The sequence below is a fragment of the Colobus angolensis genome, unplaced genomic scaffold (genome assembly GCF_000951035.1).
Source record: "Colobus angolensis palliatus isolate OR3802 unplaced genomic scaffold, Cang.pa_1.0 Scaffold56, whole genome shotgun sequence".
In the NCBI taxonomy this organism is placed as follows: Eukaryota; Metazoa; Chordata; class Mammalia; order Primates; family Cercopithecidae; genus Colobus; species Colobus angolensis.
Window position 1 is genome coordinate 11,785,205 of NW_012119154.1, and position 27,302 is coordinate 11,812,506.

Consider the following 27,302-nt stretch of genomic DNA (forward strand, 5'->3'; position numbering starts at 1 on the left):
TGAGATGGGGAAAACCATCTATAAACAATCTCTACAGGCTTCCATCTAAAACATTCTGGACACTGAAGAAAAATTAATTAATCTTGTAGACTCATTGAGCTGGAAACTTACAAATAATGTAGTCCAACAGTTTTCAGATTTGAACATTTTTTCCCCAAATAAAAGCTTCAGAAGAAATCCAGTAAGTGATAAATGGACCTTTTTTGACTGAAATAAGTTTGATGACTGGAAAACCCACCCATGAACCCCTCAGGTAACCTCAAGAGTAGTATCCAGTAGCGGGCATGATGGCTCACACCTGTAATCCCAGTACTTTAGGAGGCTGAGGCGGGTGAATCATGAAGTCAGGAGTTTGAGACCAGTATGGTCAAAATGGTGAAACTCCGTCTCTACTAAAAATACAAAAAAATTAGCTGGATATGGTGGTGGGCACCTGTAATCCCAGCTACTCAGGATGCTGAGGCAGGAGAATCGCTGGAACCCTGGAGGCAGAGATTGCAGTGAGTTGAGATCGCACCACTGCACTGCAGCCCGGGCAACAGTGTGAGACTCCATCTCAAAAAACAAACAAACAAACAACAACAACAACAACAAACAAGGAATAGTATCCAGGAGCACACCTTGCAAACAATCAAGTCTCACCTTTATTTTACAGAGAAGAGCCTGCAGTGCAGAGAAGGGAAGCAAGAAAGTGACCTACCCAGGGTCACCCTGAGGGGACAGCAAAGGAGTGAGGACCCACATTTCTCAGCCTAGCCCTGTATTCTTCCCCACAGCCCTCTTTCCATCTGCTGCTGAGTCAAAGCACTTTATAGCAGAGGGTTCTGCCTGGCCCAGGTGGAGCTGGGAGGGGAGAAAGCTTCCGTTAACTCAACTTTCCCCCAAGACACAGAGCAGCCCTGCTGGCATGTTATCACTAATATACAAAATGTGAAATTGTAAGGAATTGTTTGCCAATTTTCTTATCTCAACTGGCACAGAAGCAGGCTTGTTGGAGAGTTATGAGGTGTTAGAGTATTGTTGTTTATCCACTGCACATCCCTCGGCTGTTCTCACAGAGAGACTCAGGGAAGGCTGCACACATAAATTCACATAAATTACCTTTACAAAATGTCAAAATTAAAAGTAGATTTTTATTTTGAGTATATGCCTTGAGACTGTTAACCCCTTCATGGGGGTAGAAGTGTCCGCATGAGAAAATACAGTTGACATCTTTGACTACACACAGGCCACAGGGACTAACTCCCGTTCTTCCTTCCTATTCCCATCGCTACCCCATCTGCAACAGTCATCGTTCTTGTTAACAAGCCATAGACTTTTCTAAGTTCCCTGTCTGTGCACAAATATTTCTCTACATACAAGATTTTTAAATTCTGTGGTTACGGTAATTTCATTCTTTATTTAACTTAATCGTAAATAACTAAGAGTTCAGAAGAGACACATAACCATTCTGGGCCTCAGTTTCTTTACTTGTAAAAGGTGCATGCTATGGTTTGAAAGTCTGTCTTCTTCAAGATTTACACTGAAACATAATCCCCTAAACAGCAACATTAAGAGGTGAGGCCTGTAGGAGGTGATTAGGCTATAAGGGCTCTGTTCTCATGAATGGGATTAGTGCCTTATAAAAACCCTGGAGGAAACTAGCTAAGCCCTTTTGACCCTTTTCATCTCTCCCATCATGTGAGGACACAGCATTTGTCCCCTTCGGAAGGTACAATGTTAAAGGCACCATCTTGAAAGCAGAGACCCACACTAGACACTAATCTGCTGGTGCCTTGATCTTGGATTAACCAGACTCCAGAATTGTGAGAAATACATTTCTGTGGTTTATAAATTATTCAGCCCCATGTCTTTGGTTATAGCAGCTGCAATGGACTAAGACAGTGAGGATTGGAATAGATGAGTGCTAAACGGCCAGCTTTTCTTCCCAAGGATTCACAGAGATAGCAATGGGGATCATCAAGTAGCTACTGATATTTCAAAAGCTTTGTGGATATTATAGATAACCACAGTAAGAGTTCTAAAAACCCCATGTGACTTCTGGAGGTATCAGGAGACAGACAGAACAAGTGAAAAAAGCAAGGGAGTGCCTGGTGTTGGAGCTGGTCCGGCAGGCAGAGAGGGCCAGCAGCCCAGAAGGACTTTCTGAAAACTAAATTTAAAAAGGGGGCAGGTAATGCTGAAGAAATGGAGAATGACATGGCTCTTGTGAAGAGGTTCACTGAGAGAAGACAAGCATCTTTAATGCCAGTACTGTTTTCTAAATCTGAAGTATGATACTTTTTGTTATACTCAAACTGTACTCAAACTTATTTATTTATTTATTTTAAACAGAGTCTTGCTCTGTCACCCAGGCTGGAGTGCAGTAGTGCGATCTCAGCTCACTGCAACCTCCGCCTCCCAGATTCAAGCAATTTTCCTGCCTCTGCCTCCCAAGTAGATGGGATTTACAGGGGCCTACCACCACGCCTGGCTAATGTTTCTATTTTTAGTAGAGATGGTGTTTCACCATGTTGGCCAGGCTGGTCTTGAACTCCTGACTTCACGTGATCCGCCCACCTTGGCCTCCCAAAGTGTTGGGATTACAGGCGTGAGCCACAGCTCCCAGCCTCAAATTGGCCTTTACTGAACTGTTGTGAGAGGGAAACAAAATCCCCAAATATGCCTTTTCTTTGCCTCTGACTCAAGTTCTGGCTACTAAGTGTGGCCAGCTATGCCTTTTGAGCTGATTAGGAGTTTTCAGGGTGCCTTTCACACTGATTAAAAAGTTCTCAGGGTAGTTATTCATCCACTTCTCTGAGACACAAACATTTACTGGGGGCCAACTATGGTGGATCTGTCTGCGCTTTTAGAAAAAGCAAAAAGAATCGTCTTAAGATTGTGCAGTTTTTCTGTAGGACAGAAATCTTTCAGTATGGCGTGGAGCAGAATCTTCAATGATGAAAAGACTGGAAAGCTCTGGACTGGTGGTAGTTTTCTAGCTCTGACAGTCTAGGATGGGGCACCAGAATGAGAAATTCAATGGCAAACGGGAGTAGAAAGCATATGGATTTGAGCCAGGACCACATTCTGATCTCTATGCCCCAAACCATTTTGTCTTTCCACTGTAACAACGTCAATATTAAAACTTCGGTTTCTATAACTTTAAATTGTCCAATATTATGTGTTTTTTTCTCTTTTAGGCAAAATATCATAGGTTTGGGGTGCCTTACAAATTTTACTTTTTTTTTGTGTGATGTGAGAAAAATTTAAAACATTTTATGTGACCCTAAAAGCTATTTTTTTCCTTCTCATTTTAAAAGAGAGTAAAATATTTCAAGGACTTCTAAAAGTTTTGTGAACCTCAGGCACTGTGCTTCTTGCACCTAAAGGATTTGTCAGCCTGGTTCTGGGGGAAAGAGAAAGGCTCCATTCAGCCTGCAGCACTCGCTGTGGGACTGCTGATGCACGGGAAGCTGGGGACTGGTCCTGTTTCATGGAAGCTGTATCTCTGAGCCCAGAACGGACTGGCCTCAGACATTTGGCAAAAGTGTCTCCAGTTTGCCAGTGCATAAGTCTAATGGCTGTTTCTTTGCTTTTCTTCTAAATGCGGCAACTTGAAGAGGAGGAAAGAGCAGTGAACTGGAGTCCAGAAAACTAGACATCTGGTAGCATGTTTTGATTCTATGGAGCTGTGTGGCCATGGACAACCTTCATCTCAGGGGGTCTGTTTCAATATTTGCCAAATAAAAAAGTTGAATTAGACAATAACTTTTAAGCTATAATTTCTACCCTACATGCTTCTATAATATTATTAGAAAAAGTCTCACAGAGATAGACGCAGTTACTTATAAATGGAAACAGTTATACTTAGACCAGGATCTGGAAATAAGTTATTTACTATAATACTGTATTAAATTTACTTGTCAATTTTCTGGCAGCTGAGAAATATAGTATTTTTCTTGTCTGACCAAAGACAAGGTAGTACTTCTTTAAGGCTTTATTAAGGCTACTGCCATTTAATATTTTTAAAAAAGCAAAAATTGATGCACAATCCAGTACTTCAATAAATACAGATATTTTCTTTCTAGTCTTTACCAATGTGAAATTGTTCAATGGAACATTGCAAGATAAAATATTTTGGTTTCCTGCTTTATTTCACTCAAGAAGATACAACCTTTATTCTCGTGCTACTGCAATGTTAGTGTGTTATTTTAAATGCCTGTACAATACCAATTGGATATACTTAGCCATTCCTTGAACATTAGGTGTTTAGTTGGTTTTCAATTTTTCATTACTACTCAGAATAAGCACTTAATATTGTAGTGTTTTGCTTCTTTAAGATAGTTTTTATTACATGAATTCCCTGGAATGAGAAGATTCCATGAAAAAGTATGAACATCGGCTGGGCAAGGTGGCTCATGCCTATAATCCCAGGACTTTGGGAGACCGAGGTGGGCGGATCACGAGGTCAAGAGATCAAGACCATCCTGGCCGACATGGTGAAGCTCCATCTCTACTAAAAATACAAAAAATTAGCTGGGCGTGGTGGCATGGCATGTAGTCCCAGCTACTCGGGAGGCTGAGGCAGGAGAATCGCTTGAACCTGGGAGGCGGAGAATGCAGTGAGCCGAGATTGCGCCACTGCACTCCAGCCTGGAGACAGAGCGAGCCTCTGTCTCAAAAAAAAAAAAAAAAAGTGTGAACATCATTTGCTTATTTCTAAGTTTTGACCCTTTGTTTTCCTATGAAATTGTGCTGCTTTACTCTCTAAATGAAGATAAATTTACTGGGGAATATTACAGAACAGTAAATCTTTTCAGTTCTAACAGGTTCCCAATGAGTTTGTTGCACGGATGATTGATCTATGTGAAAGCAATGGAACATTTGATTTTGACTGGATCTGCTACTGGTATTAATGTACCTTTAGCATTTCATAGAATATAGCCTATGCAGGGATAGAAGAACAGCTATTATTGAATTGGGAATGAACGGGGCCAGAGGTCATGAGAAATAGAGTGGAATGTGTAGATGGGCAGCACGCTTCTCATACTGGGGAAGTTGAGGAAGTTCTATTTATTGTTCTTCTAATATGTTCCTGTGACTCGAATAGAGCTGGAATTACTCTGGATTGGGATAGCTGGGCTCAACTTCCCCACTATTTATGGCTGTGAGAATTTAAACGGAGCTGAGAGTTTCCTTCTTTCCTGGATTTCAAACAGCTTGGTCTCAGAGCGCAGAGCTTCCCCAAGTGTTTCCAGAGAAGACAGCCTGAGGGAGAGGAAGTGGTGCTAATTAAATCCTCCCTCTGTTTTCCAGGCACAGGAGCCTTTCGCAGATGTCTGTTGTTAGGCGTGTGTTCACAGAGTGCACAAATACAGAAGCAGGCTTTCCTTCCCCAATGGCACAAACCTTCCTTCACAGGTTATAGAGAACTTTAGAAATGCATTTCCTTCCAACACCCACTGTGATAAAGGTGGCAGACCTACATACATAGAGCATGTAGCTGCCAGGGACAGGGAAGCCAGAGTGCCTCCTCTCTGTCTCCTTTCTTTCTCTGTCTCTGTCTCTCTGTCTCTCTCTGTCTCTCTCTCTGTCTCTCTCTCTCTCTCTCTCACACACACACACACACACACACATACTCTCTTTCTCCTGCTTCTTCATTCCTCATTTTCCCAGAGACCAATTTCTACCTTTTGCACACCTACCTTTAAAAAATTACCTAAAAGCTCAGAGACATCTTTTCCATCATAAGGCAGCATGATATGGTGCCTTACGACAGACGCTGGGTGTGCTATACTGGGTGCATGGATGGGAGGCCAGTTGCTACTATGACTATCAAAGTGTGACCCTGGGTGATTCCCATCTACTCTGTGTTCCTCAGAAAGATGGGGAAAGAGTAAGTAGCTCTTCTAGGATTGCTGGAAAGATTGGATAAGAAAACATACAAATCTTAAGAAAACACTAAAGCAAGCTGTGTAAGGCTTTCCACTTGTAAGTTACTTTAGCTGTGTTTTCTCCTACATTCAAATCCTCAGGGCGAACATGTATATAGATCTACATTTGCCTGAGAGAGTCCAGTTCACTCCTGTCATCCTGACATAATTGCCAATAGCACCCTTTTCATGCCAGAATATCCAAAATTAGCTAATAAATTATAGGATCATACTATTTTTACCTCTTGTGAATACCCTGGTTAATCTCAGTTTCAAAAGTGGAAGCTTGCTGGGGTTAGGGATTTTTTCTCACCTTCCTTTGTTTCACAAGACCCAAGGAAATTGATTAAAAACCACTTTTGTTTAAGAACAAGGAGGTGACTCTGAGAATAATATGGCATTCCTACTTCCATGGTGAAAATGGACATGAAACTTTCTAGGCAGCGTGGATAACATGCTCACTGTCAGCCTGAAATGATCTGAGTGCACATTTTGCCAAGCTACCATGTGCCTTCTATTTTATTTTGCTTTGCTTTGTATGTACAAAATAGAAACCAATATATTATTTTTATTTATTTTAAACCATGTGCGATTATTACTAGCACCCACAGACATGGAAACAAAAATAAAAATCACCTCTAACACTGTCATCTAGAGATAATTATTGTTAATATTTTATTTTACTTCTTTTCAGGCCCTCTTTTTAGATGTTTTTAAATCCGTTATATCATACATATATGCCTGTATATACATATGCAGGTACATTGCCTGCGTGCCTTCCTTCCTTCTTTTCTTTTGTTTCTTTTCTTCCCTTTCTTTCTTTCTTTCTTTTCTTCTCTTTCTTTCTCTTTCTTTTTCTTTCTTTGTTTCTTCTTTCTCCTTTTTCCTTCTTCCTTTCCTTTCCTTCTTCCTTTCCTTTCCTTTCCTTTCCTTTCCTTTCCTTTCCCCTTTATCTTTCTTCTCTTTCTTTCTAAATTATTTTAACAAATTGGAATAATATTATTTATAATATTTTGTAACTTTTTTCCATTTATATTTTGGATATTTTTTGGTGATGAAAATATACACTCACACTTGTATTTTATAGTAAGGTACAACATATTTTATTTAGTCAACTTCTTACTGATGGATACTTTTTTATTTTTTATTTTTGGTGTTAGACACAATGTTGCATGAATGTCTAATGTTATTTTTATACACAGTGTTCTTTGATGAGATATAAATTGGTGTGTTTCTCTTTTACATATAACGTGGTATATTTTTCTATTAGATGCGATGTTGTAATGAACAAACTTTGTTTTTTTTTTTTTTTTTTTTTTTTGAGACGGGGTCTTGCTGTGTTGCCTAGCCTGGAGTGCAGTAGAATAATCTTGGCTCACTGCAACTTCCACTTCCTGTGCTCAGGTGATCCTCCCACCTCATCCTACTGAGCAGCTGGGACTATGGGCACATGACACCATGTCTGGCTAATTTTTGTATTTTTTGTAGAGACTGGGTTTCACCATGTTGCCCAGGCTGGTCTCAAACTCCTGAGCACAAGGGATCTACCAGTCTCAGCCTCTTAGAGTGCCGGGATTATAGGCATGAGCCACCATGCCCAGCTGAACAACTGTGTGTGTGTGTGTGTGTGTGTGTGTGTGTATGCAGGTGCATGCGTGTGAGTCTTTGGGTATTCATCTAAATTATTTCCTTAGAATAAATTTTTAGAATTCGAACTTTTCAGTTTAAAAACATGTTCAGTTCTAAGTGCTCTTATGCTCTATTATTACCCAAGAAGCACAAAAGAAAATGCATTATCATTGCTTTTAACTCTTAAGCTTTCAGTCTGGTGAGTTTTCAACCAAAAATGCTATGCAATTTTCAAGAGAAATTGTCTGATAATTATTTTATACAGCTCTTCTCTTATTCAGGTTCCTGTCTCCTGGGATTAAAGATGAGAAAATGAAACTACTTGCAAACTCCTTTTCTCTGTCTGGAGAATCTCTCCTTCACTCTTCTGGTAAATGACCTTGCAGGATTATGGATGGTATTTAGAAATCTGTGTTATGAAGCTGTATCCACCAATGCCTCTGTTTAGTTAACATGAGGGGTGTTCTTAAGTTTCAGGAATGCCATTTGCTCATCATATTCTGTTTTGCCATAGCTAGGACACAGGTACACAGTTAACATTTTTTCCAATGAGATTTTTCTGCCCTTGTTTTAGGCTGAAGAAATGTCAACAATTGGGAGTTTTGAAGGATTCCAGGCTGTGTCCCTGAAGCAAGAGGGAGATGACCAGCCCTCTGAGACTGACCACCTATCGACGGAAGAAGAGGACCCAGGCAAGGACCGGATGCCAAGACAGATTTCAAGGCAGTCAAGTGTGACTGAATCTACTCTTTACCCCAATCCTTATCATCAGCCTTATATCTCACGGAAGTACTTTGCTACACGGGTAAATTTATTGGTTCTCTTAAATACTACGTAAACATTCACCATAAAACATCTTAAAATCCTTCTGCGTATCACATATTTACCGAGCGTATTCACATTTGTTTCATGTAATCGTCATAATAATCATGAAGTAGGTATCCTTATCCCTATTTAAAGATGAAGGATCCAAACTTTAGAGAATTTAAAGATCTATTTTAGATTCCAGAGATAGTATTAAGAAGTATGTCCCCCAGATTCCTACTTTGGTTCCTCAGTTTGTGTTTATGCTAAACCTGATCTCAAAGAACTAATATTCTGTAAGGAGAGAACCGTAGTAGCTAGAATACAAAGCAGTTAACTCGGTGAGGGTATTCATTGTTTGTGTGGAAAAGATATGGATAATGGAGTGGAGAGGGTTGCTAAGAATGCACTGACTCTCTAAGGTTTACAATGGGGTGCTCATATGACGACTTGGGGGGCAGGTAGCTTTAAATCTCAAACCTACAGCTACCATCTGGAGCTGAGCTCTCTTAACTGCGCAATGGAGCTGGGAAAGTAGATGGATGGGTAAGTAAGCAGGAGGGAGCTCGTGTATCTAGATGTTAAAAAACAATATTTTTAACTTTTAGCATTTGGGTCCAGTGGAGAGTGCTTCATAGGTTTCTAGTACCTTTCCCTCTTGAGCTCTTCCTCCTACTTATGGATCCTCTTTCCAATCCTTCAACATTCTTATTAGCACAGTCATGGTTAGCTTAGGGGCTACGATCAATTGGGGACAAAATCAGGGAGTTTACACGATGGCAACAGAGAACATCTCATTTTCATGTGACCGTGGGAGATCTGTTTTTGGAAAAAAATGCATTTCAACTCATTCTCATAAAAAATTGGGGGCAGGGTTTTGTGACTTTTCCAAAGCTTTAATTAATAAATCCTGATTTGGTTGCTTTCAAAATATATCTTTGGTTTAGGTAAAGTTTTAACTAAAGCAACTTAACGAGTGTGTGTGTGTGTGTGCGCGCGCCTGTGTGAGTCTGTGTTTAAACATTGCATATACTCTTATGTGCAAGATGCTTCAGTAGGTGCTATACTATATGTGTGTTTGTGTGAGTGTTTCTGCATATGTAGAGCATATGGTTTGTTTTCCAAAGTATGTGAACTTTATTCAATATGCAAAGTTAAGCTGTGTGATATAGCTGCAGAGGAAATCAAAGCATCTCTTGGAGTTGTGCTATCTTTGATATTGATGATGTCAGGGTTTGATGATAGAAGAACACAGTGTGATACAGAATAGGAGATTTATTATTGGGAGATGATTTATTATGAGAGCTGGCTGAGACTATGGAAAATTGTTTTCACTGAATCTGGTGTTGGGCCTGAAGTTAGAATAGGCCAACCAATTGGCAGTTGTGAAGAGGAAATAGGGAAAAAGGAATAAGAAAAAATTGCATGAACAAACTGGAATTTCTGGTGACAACGTTTAACTTATGAGGAAAAACTGGAACCTATGTCTGTCTCCCACCAAGTTTAATCTTGATGATGTGAGGTCACTTTTAGAAGCTAGTGCTTTCATTACTGAGCTACACACTTAGCCAGCCCAGGAAGAGGAAAATCTTAGAAAGAAAGCCTGACTGTGATGGAAGGAGATGCAGGTACAGGGGCTACCCCTTGCCATCAGGTAAACCAGGATATCAGTTGCCATAAACATGAGTTGTCACAGTGCATGGTGACCTGCACTGATCTTCAACAGGGAAAACGACTTATGTTTCAATTCTGCCTTTTGAATATTACACAGGTGTCTATTGTTGGCAGTCCTAATTTGGAAACACACCCAAAAAAGCAATTCTAGAAAATGTAGCTTCAGCTTAGCTAATGTGACAGAGTCCAAATCCACTACACATGATGATTGTATTGGTAGCTTATGCATCATGTAGCTTACGCAGCAAACACACATCCTTTATCTGTTTGATTCCCCAGAGCAATACTGGGAGGCAGGCAGGAGAGGGCTTACCATCCTTGTTTTAAAGCTGAACATATTGAAATTTGAGAAAAATGAAGTGACCTGTCCAAATCATATAATGTTTATGGAAGAGCTGCAGCTAGATTCCGGGTCTTGATTCTGGATCTTCTTTCTCCAAGTCCAACACTCTCCTAACCATGTACAATAGAATTTATGGCTCCTTTACAAGTGTTTTCAATGACTGATTCCAATCAATTCGAAGAATATCTATTAGGTGTATCAAAAACAATCTTAAGTTCTCAAAAGCTTGAGATGGAAAATCTTCTAATTATTAGTGAATCGAAAGTAAATCTGAAGACTCTGGGGACCGACAGGGAAATTTTCCAAGGTACTCAGCATTTGCCCTCCTTCAGACCAACAGACATAATATGAAGAGCTCTTATTGCCATGTGAGTAAAATAAATGTGCATTCACACAAGGGAGAACAATGGAAATACAACTGTTGGCTTAACTGAAATTTATAACGATAAACTTAAAAAAAAGATCCAGCTTTACTAGCTTATAAACCACAAGTCTGCTGATGGGTGGTAGTTGAAAAAAACTGGAGAGAAATGTGTGTGTGTGTGGGGGGGGGCGGGGTATTGTATGTATATGCATGTATTTCCTCATCTACAAAGTATAGATAAAACACCAGTTTTATATAGAAATTTAAATAAGCTAACTTTGTAAAAGTTCTTAGTAGAGTGCATAACACATCTATCAATATTTTATAAATGGCTTCTCATTGTTGTTATAAATGCTTTCTCTTTTTTCTTGACTTTACATCCGCTTTTCTGTCATTGGTCATAGGAAACAACATTAAGATGCCCATGACCTCTTCCTGATCTTCAGGGTAAGATATAAATGTAGACATATAGGGTCTGTAGCAGTAAAAAGGAAGCTAATTCATTTTCTCAAGGGATAATTCAATAAGATCAAGAGTCTCAAAGATTCAAATCTAAGAAAAAGTCGTGATAAAATATGACTTCTTAAAGCTGAAATGAGATCTACAGATGATATAGTCATATGCTTCTCAATCTTTACCATGCAAAACATTATATTCTGGATTTCCACAAAGTCTTTGGTGATACTGATGCTCTCTGTCCTGAGACCACATTTTGAGCACCAGTGAGCTAATCAACACACTTGTTCTCAAAGGAAAATAAGGCCCAGAGAAGGGGGAGTTGCTTGCTCAATGTCACAGTAGTTAGTGACCACTGACTTGCCCAAGAGGGTAGCAAGTGGCAAAGCTAGGGCTCAAACTAGTTTCCCAATTTATAATTAGATTCAATTAAAAAGAAATCAACTTCTCATGGAGTAAGAATTTAAAGTATGTATGTTGTACATTCAGAAGGGCAGTCATTGAGTAGAGGAATTACTTGGTCAGGTATTTTATATTATTAAAATCTTTTAAAATTATTGCACAGGAGGTGGTTTATTGAAGAAAAATTAGAAAATGTAAATAAGCAAAGTAAAATAAAGATTATCATTGCCCAAATTTAACCAAAATGTATTACATCTGCTCTTATATATTTAGGTGCATATTCTTTTTTTCTTTCACATATATATATACACAATTTCTTGTGTAAAAATGGGATTATATGCCAACTATTATTTCCCATTTCAATAACATACTTCCATAATACAATTTTTAATAGTTTCATAATACCCAACTATGGGAATATACTACAATTTATTTAACTTTTGTTGTATATATAGGTTTCTTCCTGTCTAAATTTTTTAAGCTAGAAAGGAAAGTTACTCACTGGCTCCCTGTGGCAGGATAGTGCTCAATTTCTCCAGTGCCAGGAGTAAACAGCCAATGCCATAATCAGAAAGAAGCCCAATTATATGAATTACAAATTAGATTTACAAAGAGGTGACTGACACATAAATTAACTATTGACCAACAAGTCAATTTTAACATCATAACCTCATATATGAGAACACATCTCTCAATACTGGATCATAAAAACAAGTATATCTGGCCCCTTAAACCTCCTGTATCCTTTATGGGTCACTCTGGGATACTTCCTTTCCTCAGGCTTCCAACCTATTATCTATTTTCTGAAACTTGTGTGCCTCTGACTTAGCTTAGGAGCTCCCACTAGAAGGGTCTTAAGGAATATTGAATCCAAACTTTGATGCACACAAATGAGGTGTGACTTGGTGCCAAGGTCAACCAGCAACCTCTGGGCCATGCAAGAACCAGAAGACAGGCCTGGAACCCAGAACTCTCGATGCTTTCTACCACAGCCCACTGCCTCTGACTTTGGAAAATGAATGAAAGGTCACAGAAACAAAGATCCAAACCACTTGCCATCAGTCTGCTTGGATAACCTTTTCCTTTGGTTTTAGTTCATCTGCTATTATTGCTTAGACATAGCTAAAACAGGCCCAGTGGCTTCTCTGAACAAAAGTACCCCTCAAGGCTAATAACTAGAGGTATATTATGATAATCTTCTTGGTTGTGGAGACTGATATTCAAAAGCAACTACTTATGAAAGGAACAATACTTAGTCCACATGGGGAAAGATATTTTTAAACTCTCTGTAGGCCTCTATATTTGCAGATACCTTATCAGAAAGTTGAAAGCGATTTGGGATGGGGAATTATCTCTAAATTTATACTCGAGAATGTAAATTACATACAAACTAATGGGACTGAAACTATTTGATCTTTTAATATTTAATTAACGGTTCCCTGTGGCGTTTTTATAGTCTGTGTTCTATTGTGAGCAACGAGACTTTAATAAGCAGGTTCAGGACTTCCCATTGTGTAGCAAGACGTCGTAGATTCCATGACACTAATTTGGCTTTCATACTCTCTCTCTTTCCCTCTTCTCTTGCTATAGGGTTCCCTGTGTCTTGCTCTCACATTGGGAACAAATAAATATATTGGTTGTGTTATTGCCGGTGTGGGCTTCTTTCTGGTGTAGAAAATAGTCACCTCACTGGGCAAAAGGTTTCTTGACTCCCTCCAACCCTGAAATCCTGTGAAGATTATTAAAACATAATTTGTTTTTCTTTATGAGAACAGAGGACTAACCACAATGAGATACGATACATTCCCTTCATTTTCAGGTAAAGACAAATTTGCTTTGACTTTAAAAATCACATCTGATTTAGAGCTGATTTTCTTACTTTGTGTGTTCATTGCAAAGTGACTCCAGTCTGGACATGACAAGAGAGACCCAAGTGTCTGAGTCTGCAGAGACATTCTTTTCTATACCACTGCTGTTTAGCTAAGGAGCTCATTACATGGAGAAAAATTAGCACAGACATGGACATCGTTTGTGTGACAACTGGCCTCAGGCTAGTCTAGCTCAAGGAAATGTAAGGAAACAAACACATATGTTTTCAGAATTCCCCCAGTAGGTTTGCTTTAACTAAAACTATTCAGTGCTAGACTATAAAAGACAATATTGCCTGTTATGTTGTGTCGGATGATGTGTACATATTATTCCACCATATTTCCCTGTTTGTCTTAGGCCGCATGATGTCTCAGAGCTGATTATTCAATCACAGTAAACATTTGATCCCCAAATTCTGGTATAACTATTTTCCTTCTATATAATGTCAGCCATAATGGGAATGATGATAAAGATTTTTATCAATCAGTATTTATCATTTTATATATAATAATATAATATATATAGCGTTTTGTAGCATGACTCAGTTACAGTTATTATCTTATCCATCTAATAAATGAGCAAACCGATGTGTAGAATGACAAAATGGTGTATAGTGGATCCTCTTAAGAAAGGCTGAGATTTAAAATTTAATGTCCCAGACATAAGTCAATGTATTTACACTTTTATATTTGGCACTGAATGACTAAAGTTAACTTATTATAGTAACTATAATAGTAAGATGGGGGAGAGTACAATTCTGTATCTGGGTATATTTTCCTTCTGTGTTCTATAAGGGCTTGACCTACATTTTTACCAAAGATAAGAACTGCACAGCGAGAAGACTGATAGAACTCCAGAGGCTACCAATTCATTCTGTAAAGAACATGCTTTATTTTTTATGTCTAACTTTTGAAAAGGTATACAGCAAAACATCACCTTCATCTTCTATCTTCATCACATTCTTTGCAAACCATAGGGAACCAATGTTAATAGTTTCTATATATCCTTCAAGAGTTACTTTAGGCATAGAGAAGCAAATATAAATATTTGTTTTTATTCCCTCTCCTCCTTTTTATACAGAAAATGGCATATTTTACCATCTCTTCTGATCATTTTTTTCTTTCATTTGATAATACATTTAAAAATCTTTCCATATGAACACAATTGTCTTCACACCTTTAATAACTTCATCATATTGCATTGTATGAATGTATCCTATAATACATATCCATAGTTCTTTATTGAGAGATGTTTGTGGGTTTTTTTCCAGAAATTTTAGCTATCCAAAAACAAGGCTGCAAAGAACACTTTATAGATATGTCATTTTGTATATATGCAAAAATTTCTTTAGTATAATTTCACAGAAGTGAAAATCTGGATCAAAGGATAGATCATTTTCCATTTTGATAGGCTTTGCCAATTATTTTCCATAAGCGAGGCAAATAAGGTTTTAAAAATTCTACATGATTATATTCATCTTCACATATCTTTGGCAAAGTGCCTGGCGTAAAAGCATTCAATAAAATGCTTATTTTAGGATTATTTCATTACTCTTTAACTCTACTTAACAATTTTTTCTTCTGAAAAATATTAGTCTCACTACTAAGTTATATTTGTTGAGACCAAAATTATGTGAATACAAGGAAGAGAGACCCCAGAAAATACCCATGTTGAGTCATCAAAGGAAGTATTATCTTTGAGAGGACAAGTGGGACTGGAAGAGTCAGACTGTGTCACAGGGAACAGAGGTTGAGTGTAGGGAAAATTGTCATAGAATCATAGGCAACTCCCCTCCAGAGTCATCTAGCCCTGCCAGTGGGGTCACTGGAGGTGGCTGATGTTGGCACAACCTTCTCTGTCGAAGTACCTTTGAGCAGTGGTTCTCTTAGTGCAGCCTCCACACCATGAGTGGCTCCCAAGGACTTGTTAGAAATACAGACTCTCAGGTCCCACCCTGGTCCAGCAGAATAAAAATCTCTGGGTATAGTCCCAGAAATCTATGTTTTAACACATACTTTAGGTGATTCTGATGGGCATTGAAATTTAAGCGTCATTGAGCTAGAGAGTCTGTGAACTTGCTAGAATAGATGGCAATCAATGTTTAAGCTAAGGCTGGGCCTGTAAGTAGTAACACCTGTTCGGGGAAGGATGCAGAAAATGAGGTGAGGAGACAGACCGAGTTTATCTCCTTGAGTCAGCTAAAATTTATTGTCAGAGCGCTGGAAGAAGGTTATTTTGTGTTTTATTGACATGTGCTCTAGGAAGAGAAAAAAGGTTTAATTTAAAAATGTACAGATTCCTAAAGGCTTTGAACTTTATAATGCTTGTTTGGGAAAACTGTTCCTCTGAAAGTGGCTATCTTCATTTATATAATAAAATCTGAGTAAGATTATAGAAGATGGGGCCTAGACCACTTTTTCTCCACCCAAGGAGAAAAGCTTGCTAGAGTTCAAGACTAAGTTCTCTGGAAGGCAGTTAGGCATACGGGCATACAGGCAACTGAATAAACTATATCCTTTGTGACCAGCTTTCCCGAGAAGTTGTTGGAATACGCTAACTAATCGTAAGAGCAAAGTGGGCTAAGTCCGCTCTAAACTAGGTATTTTCTTCTTTCCATCTAGCCGGGGGCCATTGAGACTGCCACGGAAGACTTGAAAGGTCACGTAGCTGAGACTTCTGGAGAGACCATGCAAGGCTTCTGGCTCTTGACAAAGTGAGTAGTTACAGCTGAGTGAAGGGCCGTGGAAACACAGCGTTTTCCTTGACATCACAGTAACAATAGGAGATGAACCTGTGGTAGAATTTGTCTGGTTGCTACATAAGATAAATGATTGAATTATCAGGTTAGTCACATTTTCTGGCATTCCATGGGGATGGTATGACCAGATATGACTCCTATGTATGACCAGATGATATGACTCCTATAACTGTTTTCTGGGCTGGTCCCCTCATTCAACCATCACTACGTCTACCTTAGGTCAGGCCTGTATCACCACTCTCAAAGACTGTTATATTGGCTTCCTTATTCTCTCATTCTAATCTCTCTTATTTAAAATCACTCCCCCCATAAACACATTGAACTACTACTCATCTCATTTTAGGTGTCACAGAAAGTAAGTCTGGGAAAGAAGATAGATAAAATCAACATAGACACTTTGAATTTGATCTTATATACAATCATATGAACAGGAAAACCAGGGAAATCATGAAGCTAGCTAAGACAGGTGCATTTCCAGAGTTAGAATAAAAACCAGGTCTAACAGTCAAGCCCTTATTGCTTCAATAACTGCCTGCATTCCCCCCAAAGGTTACCTTATCCGTAAGAGCTTTGATTGCAGATACCACCACAAAGATGGTTACATTTCTAGCCTTCCCAGAAATTATATTGTTTGTGTGACCATCTCTTTACCTGCCAAGTAAATATTAGCAATACCATGGTCTTTATAAGTAAAATACCCCCATAATAAGAGAAAAAGGCAATTATTTTTACTACAGAAGACTTAATATTAAACAGATAATTTGATTAGACCACCCAGTTCAGAAACTTGATTAATTTAGTAAGTTCTGTTTTCTGGCTTGGTAACTTTTTTTGTTTGTTTGTTTGAGATGGAGTCTTGCTCTGTCACCCAGGCTGGTGTGCAGTGGTGCGATCTCTGCTCACTGCAAGCTGCACCTCCCGGGTTCATGCCGTTCTCCTGCCTCAGCCTCCCGAGTAGCTGGGACTACAGGCGCCCGCCACTGCGCCCGGCTGATTTTTTGTATTTTTAGTAGAGACAGGGTTTCACCGTGTTAGCCAGGATGGTCTCGATCTCCTGACCTCGTGATCCGCCTGCCTCAGCCTCCCAAAGTGCTGGGATTACAGGCGTGAGCCCCGGCGCCCAGCCTTGGCTTGCTAACTTGATCACAAAAGGGTTCAGCAGAGAAGCTCAGTGATTCCTATGCCTTAAGCAAATAATCATTAATCTTTAACTCCTGGGCAGGATGTCTTGTTAGACTTTAAGTTTCAGGAGGGCAACACTTGAATGTTTTACCATCCAGGCCAGCAGAACAAATTTTTCAATCAGTGGGAAGTAGCACCATGATCACCTGTGAGTTCTTCTGACTGATCACCATTTTATGCTACTGTTCCAAATGCGTTCCAGCCATTAAATACAAATGAAGTCTTAGACACCAACCTATCTGTCAGTTTTGGGTTTTTGTCTCTTCACGCATAAGATGGAGATAATAGTATGTATCTGAAGAATTCTTGAGCGGACCAAGTGAGATAACATTGGCAAATTAACAAAACGCCCAGCACATGGACTTTCAATAGCAGTTAGTGCCCCTCTTAGTTCACAAGTAATAACTATTAGTAAGAGGCTCTTTTTCATAGCACCCGCCTTCATTTCTATCCTATCCGTCTCTGTCATTTCTGGGTTACCACTAATGAAAAGAAAACTCTGTAATTCAGGCTTTTTCCTAATTCACTTTTACCAACACTCATTTCATTTCCCACTCCCCACTTTCCATCCAGAGTGAAATTTGACTTCTGCAAATGAATAGTCGGCCTTGATTAGAATAGGTGTCAACACAGATTTTGGAGATCCAATCAGTAGTAAACACTTAACTAAGTTGTTTCTAGACTGCAACTCCCTTACAAGAAAGAATACATAAATGCGGTATTTCTAAATCTAGTCAGGGCTGTTGTTGAGTTCTCAGATAACAAAACTGGTAATTTCTTTAATATTGCACATTTTAATTAGTTTTATTTATATAGAAATATGCTTTTCTGTTTGCTTGATTATTTTTATTCAGTGATTATAAAGATGTGTCGACATAAATTGTCCAAAGCTAAGTCAGACTGTATGAACTGTATTGAAGCGTAGCACTACAATTCTGCATGCTTGATTTAACATCAACTACAATGATTGGTAACACCAGTAGTTTTCAGAAAAATATGAACAGCTGTCCCCCAAAGACCCAAACTTTGAACCCAGCTTGAACCTAATAGGAAGCTCAAAAGTTGGTAAGGCCTATCTAGAAACTCATTTTACGTTTCTCTTTTGTTTTGTGGTAGGTATTTAAATTAACTACAACAATGAGGGATGAGTCCTGCACACATGCAATTTCTTACTATCATATTTGCTTGTTTGGTTGCAGACTTTCTTCCTTTGCACTTTGGAACCCATCCATCTCCTTTAAATCGTAGTTCCTTGGTGTTCTTTTTGGTCTTCTCTCTCCCAAAATCCTGTACCTCCTCTTCCCCATTAAAACCTACTTTCCGGAAAAGTTCTGATTTCAGTCATTTCTGCCATAGTGAGAATTTGACCGTTTGTTTTCTTTGCTTCGTGAGTTCCGAGATGCGTTATGCAATGGAAAGAGCTGCTGGTTGTAAAGACGACGGTTCAGGCATCTGGTCCAAATGAATAAGGTTCCTAGTCTAGCCACTGTTACTTTTCAAGCAGAAAAATGAGAAAAAATAATTGTCAAAAAGAGGAGCATTCATGGAGGATTTAAATGGCCTTTCATATTTAAGCCTTTTTGTTTGTTTGTTTGAAAATTCTAGCACACCAAGGTAGGGAAAAGCAAAAACAACAACAATGAGAACACATAAACAAAAATCCCAATTCCCCCAACAGCAACCACAAAACAAAAAACTAAACAAAATAAACAAACATGCAGGCCCAGAAAGGTGAGAGCTTGCAATTACTCCTGGCTCCTTTTTATAACGGAATGAGACCCATTTATTTAGTTCTTATGAATTGTAGGAGCTGTAATGTGGACCAACTGCCCTAGCCTCACCAACCACACAAGATTCTCTTTTATGTATGACAAAAATGACTGAGCTTCATGCACATTAACTTTTAGCTCATTCCATGGAGATGGGACCCTCCTGGCTGCTTGTCTAGCAACCTGGCTGCCTGTCTAGCATGTCCGGCTTTGGAACAAGGATTCCCATTTCAGAATGATGAGAGTAAAAGCCCTTTTACTATGTATAGCACATTATAAATTATTTTCACATCTGTGGACTTATGTTAGCTTCACAACAACTTTGTTGATTTTATGATTCCCATTTTATAAATGAGGACTGTGGGCTGGAGAACATGAAGTGCCCAAATGAGGAACGTGTAAGTGATAGAGCAAGGAAAATAGACTGCACCCCTGCATTGGCCTTGAGGCTGATTGGGTTCTAATTATTTGCAAAGATGCAGGGGTGAATTGATTGATGAACTCAGCTCAATCTTTAGTCATGTTTGATCAGACTCCTTTGATCAGAAATAGTTTGATGTAAGAGGGCAAGGTGGGAATTGTCAGGAGAAGAGACTGGAAAAGAGCCTAAAGGCCTTTGCATCATGTTAAAGAACTTAGATTCTATCCCATATGTGATGGGGAGGCACTGAAGGGTTGAGAAAGTACAATCAATTTCCGTTTTATAAAGATCATTATCGGCCCTCAACCTTTCATCTAAAATTGTTGGGACTAGATGTGAATCAGAAATGAGAATTTTTCAGATTTTAGAAGAATAAAACAATGCATATGTTGTTTATTTTACTAACATTAAGTTGGTAAAGTCATTTTCCAAGAAGTGGTACTCAAATTAATTCAGGTAAGCTGCTTGGTGATTCTCTAAATTGACATGGACACATTATTCAATAAAATCAGAAAAACAAGTTTGCAGGCACTTGGGAAGAGAACACAAAGAGAATAAACAGAGAGTCCAAGAGGGGCACTGGAAAGATGCAGCCCTAAACTTCAGCTAGATCCCAGTTTAGCTGACATCATTAAGAGAATTCTAATGAATCTCCAACTGGGATTCAGGCCTCCAGCCCAGCTCATCCAGGAGTGTTATATACAGCTACAAAGGCAGGATAGTATGTATTTCCACCTTGCAGTTTCCTATTACCATTTTATTGGCCCTTCTGAAACAAAACGATTATTTTAAAAATTATGTGTATGCGTTTAGAACTGATCCATTAAGCCGGCACCAAGGAGAACGTCTTGACACTCTATGGAATCTCAAAAAGTATGATATGATGGCAATAAAGTGGCTCTTCAGCAGAATGTGTTTGAGGTGTCTTTGTCTACAATGGTTCAAGAGACAGGAGGAAACAGCGCCTTCCTCCACACACGTTAGTGTGAAGTGGTCGTGTTGGATTGTTGTTCTTATTCTTCTTATTCCTCATTGAGAGTAGTTGCCTAAGGTATCTAAGAACCGGTAATTCTTGCTCTTCATCTTTGTAAAAGATACTGAAAATATGTTTCATTATTCCCCCAAGTCCACCTGGTGTCTATCCCAGGGCTTCAGTGTAATTAATATGTGAAATCGGACTATCTAAGCGTAACATATAGACAGTAGAATCAAAGTGAAGTTGAAGAGTCAGCCAGGTGTCATAGAGAAAGCACTGAATTCAGAATCAGAAGGTTTGGCTTTGAATCCTGGATCTACTACTTACTATCAGTAAAGCTGGGTGAACTTGGATAGAGTTTGTCTTTTTAATTTTTTTAATTGGTGAATTTGTTTTAATATGTCCTTTTTTGCTTTAATGTTCGATTTCATATGTCCTTGTTTTAGTAGTTTTTCCTCTGTTGTGCGAAGATTCCCCATGTAATAGGTCCTTTAGTTCATTAGATATTTACTATTCTTGAAAGAAGCACATCCACTTTTAATTTTTGAGATATATATATATATTATTCCAGCTTATATTTATGCATTCTTGCCAAAAATTGTTACATATTAATAATGACATTTATGGAGCACTTAAAATGCACCAAATGTTTTGATGTCCATGCATTTGCTATTATGAGAACACATGCATATAATTATTTTTAATTTTATTTTAAGTTCAGGGGTACAAGTGCAGGTTTGTTACATAGGTAAACTTGTGTCATGGGGGTTTGTTGTACAGATTATTTCATCACCCAGGTATTAAGTCCAGTACTCATTAGTCATTTTTCCTGATCCTTTCCCTCCCCCCACCTTCTACCTTCTGGTGGCCCCAGTGTATGTTGTTCCCCCTATTTGTCCATGTGTTCTCATCATGTAGCTCCCACTTATAAGTGAGAACATGGGGTATTTGGTTTTCTGTTCCTGTGTTAGTGTGCTAAGGATAATGACCTCCAAATCCAACTCCATCTATGTCCCTGCAAAGGACATGATCTCATTCTTTTTTATGGCTGCATAGTATTCCATGGTATATGTGTACCACATTTTCTTTATCCAGTCTATTATTAATGGACATTTAGGTTGATTCTATCTCTTTGCTATTGTGAAAAGTGCAAATGTATATAATTTTTATGATCTTCTCTAAATGGAACTTCTCTTAGTTTTTTCCTTATATTTTTCCTGATTACCATGTAGTTTTTATAAAGTTACTCAATCGTTCACCTATTATCAGACAATTACTGTCCAAACTGTCAATGACACACAAATGTAAGGGTTTATTATTATTCTTTCAAAACTGAATCTCCAAGTAGGAAATATCTATCAGTGGGGCAGAGTAAGACTTTATGATTGGAAAGATAGATGAAACTATATGAAGCATCCCCATTTATTTTTGGCTATTTCTGCAATAATAATATTTCTATAGCACTTTATAGTTTAAAAAGTCTCTTCATTTCTATTATTCTTCACAGTAATAGTCTGAGGTAGGAAACATTACCTTCAGTTTATAAATGAGAGAATCTAGGCTCAGAAGAGTAACACAGCTCTAAAGTTGCAGGAATAAGGTTCCAATCTGGTATGTTGCCTTCACTTTTGCCATAATAGCCTTTCCACTGTTGTGCAAAGATTCCACATGTGCCTCGGTATTATATTGTAATCTTCGATGGACAAGGGTTGCCTCTTTCATATTTGGCATTCCCTGAAGAGCATACTGGCTGGATCTCCCCTGCAAAAACTTATTTGAAAAACAGAGAATGCTGTTTATTGGATTTGGTGCAGTAAGTGGAAGTGTGAAGGGCATCTGTGCTTAATTTAGAAAGATTCTGCGGAAGAAAGGGCCCTATTAGATCTTTAAATAAAAAGAAGGGCAGCCTGGGAGACAAAGGAATATTGAAGAATAGGTGATCAGGGACTGTTTTCCAGGCACAGGGTTGCCTCTTTTAAGTATCCTGGTCCCCAAAGCGACCCTGTGTGTGATCGCTTTCACACCTATGATCCCTATGCAATTCTCAGACAGACCCATGGGAGCAGGCGGGGAGGAACTATTGGCTTTATTTTACGGATGAAGAAACCCAGAGATTAAATGACCTGTGGAAGGGCAACCACTTATTAAGGGTCACAGGAGGGCTTGACTTCATGACACCTCTCTCCCAGGCTAGCTGTCTTCTCATTACACTGCTCTTGCTGCCTTTGTGATTTTTTTTTCATCTCCCAATACAGTGATCACTGCAGTTCAAATTGGTTAAATAATCTTTGTTCCTGTGTCTGTTTTCTTTGTTGACTGTCTTTTTTTTTTTTTTTTTTTCCAGGGAAGAGGATCAGGGGTTCATTGGGCAGGTTCAGAGACCTTTTCCTCTCCAGATCTTTCTCTGGTTTTTGCCGTTCATTTGACTTTATTTAGTCTTTGACCAGGAAAAACAAAAAAGTTAAATGCCTGTAAAGGATGGTGGGCAATGCTGATGGACTAAAGCCAATCACACTTTTACCTTGTCACAGTCTCATTATGTTATCAGGATTGCTAAACTAATTATATAATAAAAACACTACTACCAATAATTAAAAAGCAAAAAGATTAAAAAAAAAACTGGAAATCAGGGTATTTCTAATCCTTATTAAATCATAAGGAACCGAATGATAAAAGTACTATGGAAATTACCATTTCTGAATTGCATCTTCTACTCAACCCCATGGATTTTTGTACACGCTCATCTAGTCTAGACCCCTCCTACTCAAAGTGTGGTCCTGAATTCAGCGGCACCAGCATCGCCTGGGAGCTTTTTAGCAATGCTGACCCTTGGTCCCCACCCCAGCAAGGCCTACTGAACACAAATCTGCATTTTCACAGGATCCCCAACTGATTCCTATGCACATTAAAATTTGAGAAGTATGCTGGTCCACGCATAAGAATTTCAGTGGGTTCTCACTGCTTCCATATATGTCTGTTGCATCCACAAGCCCTTGTATGTCATGAGTGAGTTTCTCTCTCCAACCTTACTTACCATTATGAGCCTTTACAAATTCTATCAGTCAAATTGAACTGCCTGCTGTTTCCCCAAATTTCCAGTGCTATCCCTTGGCCTCATGATCGCACTCACCCCGTTTCCTCTGTTTTGTATGCCTCTCCCTTCTTTCTGCTGACCCAGGCTTCTCCTGTCATTCAGGGATACCAACTCCACAGAGCCTTTCCATGTTGATTCAGCCGGAATAACCTTATCTCCCTTATTTGCGCTCACATGATATGACACAGTGTAGTTCCTTGTGCACATTGTGAAGAAGGCACTCCTTCAGGCAGGGCCTGGTTCTCATTCACTTATATTCAGCATGTCTCAGCCTAGTTCCCAATGATTAGTACAGTGTGTGGCATATGGCTGGGCTCAGAACTTACCACACACTTGGCTCAGATTTAGTTCTGGTCAAGTAATCCACTGTATGAAGCCCTTGGCTGATACTAGCAGGGTCCATCTGTTGTGTCCTGCCTCCGTGTCCATGGGCCTCCAAGCAACCCAAAGCCCAGTAAGACTTGCCTCTGTCTTTGGGTGAAAGAATTCAAGCTAGAAAGTGCCTCAAATCTATCAAGATGTTAATGACCTGTGGCAGGACTCTGGCAGCAACAAAAGCATCTCTCTTGCCAGAATCCATTTATACTGGGTGGGTGTTTTTGACAACCACTTAATTAAACACATTGCTTTTCTCTATAAATTCACCATGGCAGCAACCTTATCCTGATGGCTAATGGTCTCTGAGTGACCTGCATTATAAGACAGTGAGGGCACTTAGTTGCTACAGTCACAAATGTACTTGGAAGTGTTTATTTTCTCATGACTGCTACCAATTAGGGAGGACTCAGAAAAAGTCAAGAGGTGAAAGGAGTCTGATGCAGCGAAATGCCTAGCTCCATCAGTTAGCTATTTGGCCATGGTTGTACAAATCTCTTATGTCCTCTGGGCCTCAGTTTTATGATCTATAAAATGGGGATGTTAAGAGGGTTATTTCAATGCTTGCATTACTTAATAATGTACAATACTTACAACAGGTTTTTTTTTTTTTTTGCCATATGTTATGTCTTGTAACAGTTGGCTTTTTATTACTATTATTAGTAGCAGTATTTATTTATATTCATTCATTCACACATTTCTTTATGTATTTACTGAGTTCCCTCTGTAAACCCAACTCTGCCCTAAGTGATGAATGTACAGTGATAAATAAGACACATTTTCTATCCTCAAGGAGCTCTCAGTCTTGTGAGAAAGAAAGACACGTAAACAAAGTCACAACAGAATATGATACATGCTGATATATGGCCCTACAAATGATTCCATGGGAACATAAAACTCACTGTGTATTGTTACATTAGGTAAAGAAGACATCAAGATTTTAAAAGGAGAAGGGATTTCTAAAAGAAGTGATGATATAAAACATTCCTGGAAGGCCAGACGCAGTGGCTCACACCTGTAATCCCAGCACTTTGGGAGGCCAAGGTGGGCGGATCATGAGGTCAAGAGATTGAGACAATCCTGGCCAACATGGTGAAACCCTGTCTCTACTAAAAATACATGGTGACGCGGCCTGTAGTTCCAGCTACTCAGGAGGCTGAGGCAGGAGAATTGCTTGAACGGGGGAGGTGGAGGTTGCACTGAATGGAGATCGCACCCCTGCTCTTCAGCCTGGTGACAGAGCGAGACTCCGAGACTCCGTCTCAAACAACAACAACAAGAACAACAAAAACATTCCTGAAGAGAGAAGAATATGTGCAGAGTAACAGAGACGGGCTCAGGGAATCACAAACAGTTCAATGTGACCAGATTATAGTGAGCAAGAGTGAGAGAACTAGAAACAAGCTAGAAAATTAGGAAAGAATGAGAATGTAAAGAAATTCTGAATGTTAGTCTAAGGAGTTTGGATCATATTCTCTTCTGGAGTCACAAACTGGGGATCCATAGGCCATTTCCACTCTGCTCCATGTTTTTTTAAATCTAATTTTGAATATCTTCAGAAAGGCTGTGAGCTCCCAGCTTGCCAACACATTGCCACTGCCCATTGCCTTACACCAGCCCCTCTATTCTCTAACGCAGTGTGCAACGGTGCGTGGGAACCAGCTCTCACCCCTTCATGAGAGCCATCTATGGGTGTCTCTTCCAACTTCTTGTTCAGGAACCTCACCTTGGTGTCTTGAAATCCGTTATGACAGTTATTTATACCAAGGTAATAAAGTCCAGACATTATTATGATTATTTTTGAACTTGTTTAATATTTACAGCACACCATTGCTCTTACGTTGCCTTCATGGCCACTATAGGCATTCTGTCTTAAGTTACTGAAGGATATCAAATAGGGTGTTGACATTGTTAGAAATGCATTAGGCTCTGGAAATAATTGCTCAATAATTTAAACATAGTCTTCATTATTTAGGAGCCTGCCAGTGTGTTTCCTTAAAGCAAACAAGACCTCAGTCTTAATACTGAGGCTATCAACACTTTTAGACCATTTTAGCAGCAGTTATACAAACAACTTTTATAGCCTGTTAGGAGTAAACATGCTGCTTGATTTACAAACAGTGCATTGTCTTCTCTCTGAGGGGTTTCCTAGGTTGTGCCAAAATGTCCTGTAGGGAAGGTGGGGTGGGTTTAAGAACAGCAAGTAGAGCAGGAAGGGTGAAGAGAAGGAAGCCTGTGCTTCCAATGGTCTGTTCAGGGGACAGAACTGCACAGTCCAAGAGGTGCTGTGGTTTCAGAAATGCTTTGCTATGTGAATTAATTAAAAATGTAGAATGCTAAGTAAAGAAAATTACCAGGGACAGAGAAGGATATTATCTAAGGATAAAAGAGACAATCCAGCAAGAAGATACAGCAATTCTAAATGTGAATGTACCAAGCAATAGAGTTGAAAAATACGTAAAGTACGTAAAGTAAAAACTGATAGAACAGAAATGAGAAATAGACAAATTCATAATTATAGTTTGAGACTTCAACACTATTCTCTCATTAATTGGTATCACCGCTAGACAGAAGATCAGGAAAGACGTAGAAGAACTCAACAACACCATCAATCGGCTGGACCTAATTGACATTTATGGAACACTTCATTCAATAACAGCAGAATGCACATTCTTTTTAATCATCTACATTACATATGGATGCTGATGGAATATTTTGCTTATGCAAGAGCTACCATATCCTTAGCCACAGAACAAAACTCAACAAATTTGAAAGAATTAAAATCATACAGAGTATGTTCTCAGACTACAATGGAGTCAAACTAGAATTAAATAATAAAAAAATAGAAAAATGTCCACTCGGAAATTAAACATACTTCTAAATAATTCAGTGGTCAAAGAGGGAATCTCAAAGGAAATAAAAACTACATTAAACTGAATGAAGAAAAAATACAACTTATCAAAATGTGTGGGATGCAGCAAAAACAGTGCTGAAAGTGAAATTTATAGCACTAAAGAAAAGAGTGTACATATTAATTAAGGGAAAGTCTCAAACCAACAACCTAAGCTCCTGCTTCAAAGAACTAGAAAAAGAAGAGCAAACAATCCCAAAGTGAGTAGAAGAAAGTAAATAACTTGGATAAGAATAGCGATCAATGAAAAAATGAAACAAAACAAAACAAAAAAACAAAAGAACTATAGAAAAAATTAACAAAACAAAAATTTGACTCTCTGAAAGGATCAATAAAATGGAAAGCATCTAGCAGGGCTGA

At 38.8% G+C, this 27,302-nt stretch overlaps 1 protein-coding gene across 1 annotated transcript in view; it reads left to right on the forward strand.

The window, feature by feature from the left end:
* The window catches only part of TPRG1 (tumor protein p63 regulated 1), a 143,298-nt gene that overhangs the window by 26,134 nt on the left and 89,862 nt on the right, over positions 1–27,302 (forward strand). Inside the window, exons 2-3 of the mRNA XM_011961603.1 lie at positions 8,119–8,349; positions 16,078–16,169. Coding sequence (XP_011816993.1) covers positions 8,128–8,349; positions 16,078–16,169 — 314 coding nt within the window. The 5' untranslated portion in view covers positions 8,119–8,127. The remainder of the gene's footprint in view (positions 1–8,118; positions 8,350–16,077; positions 16,170–27,302) is intronic.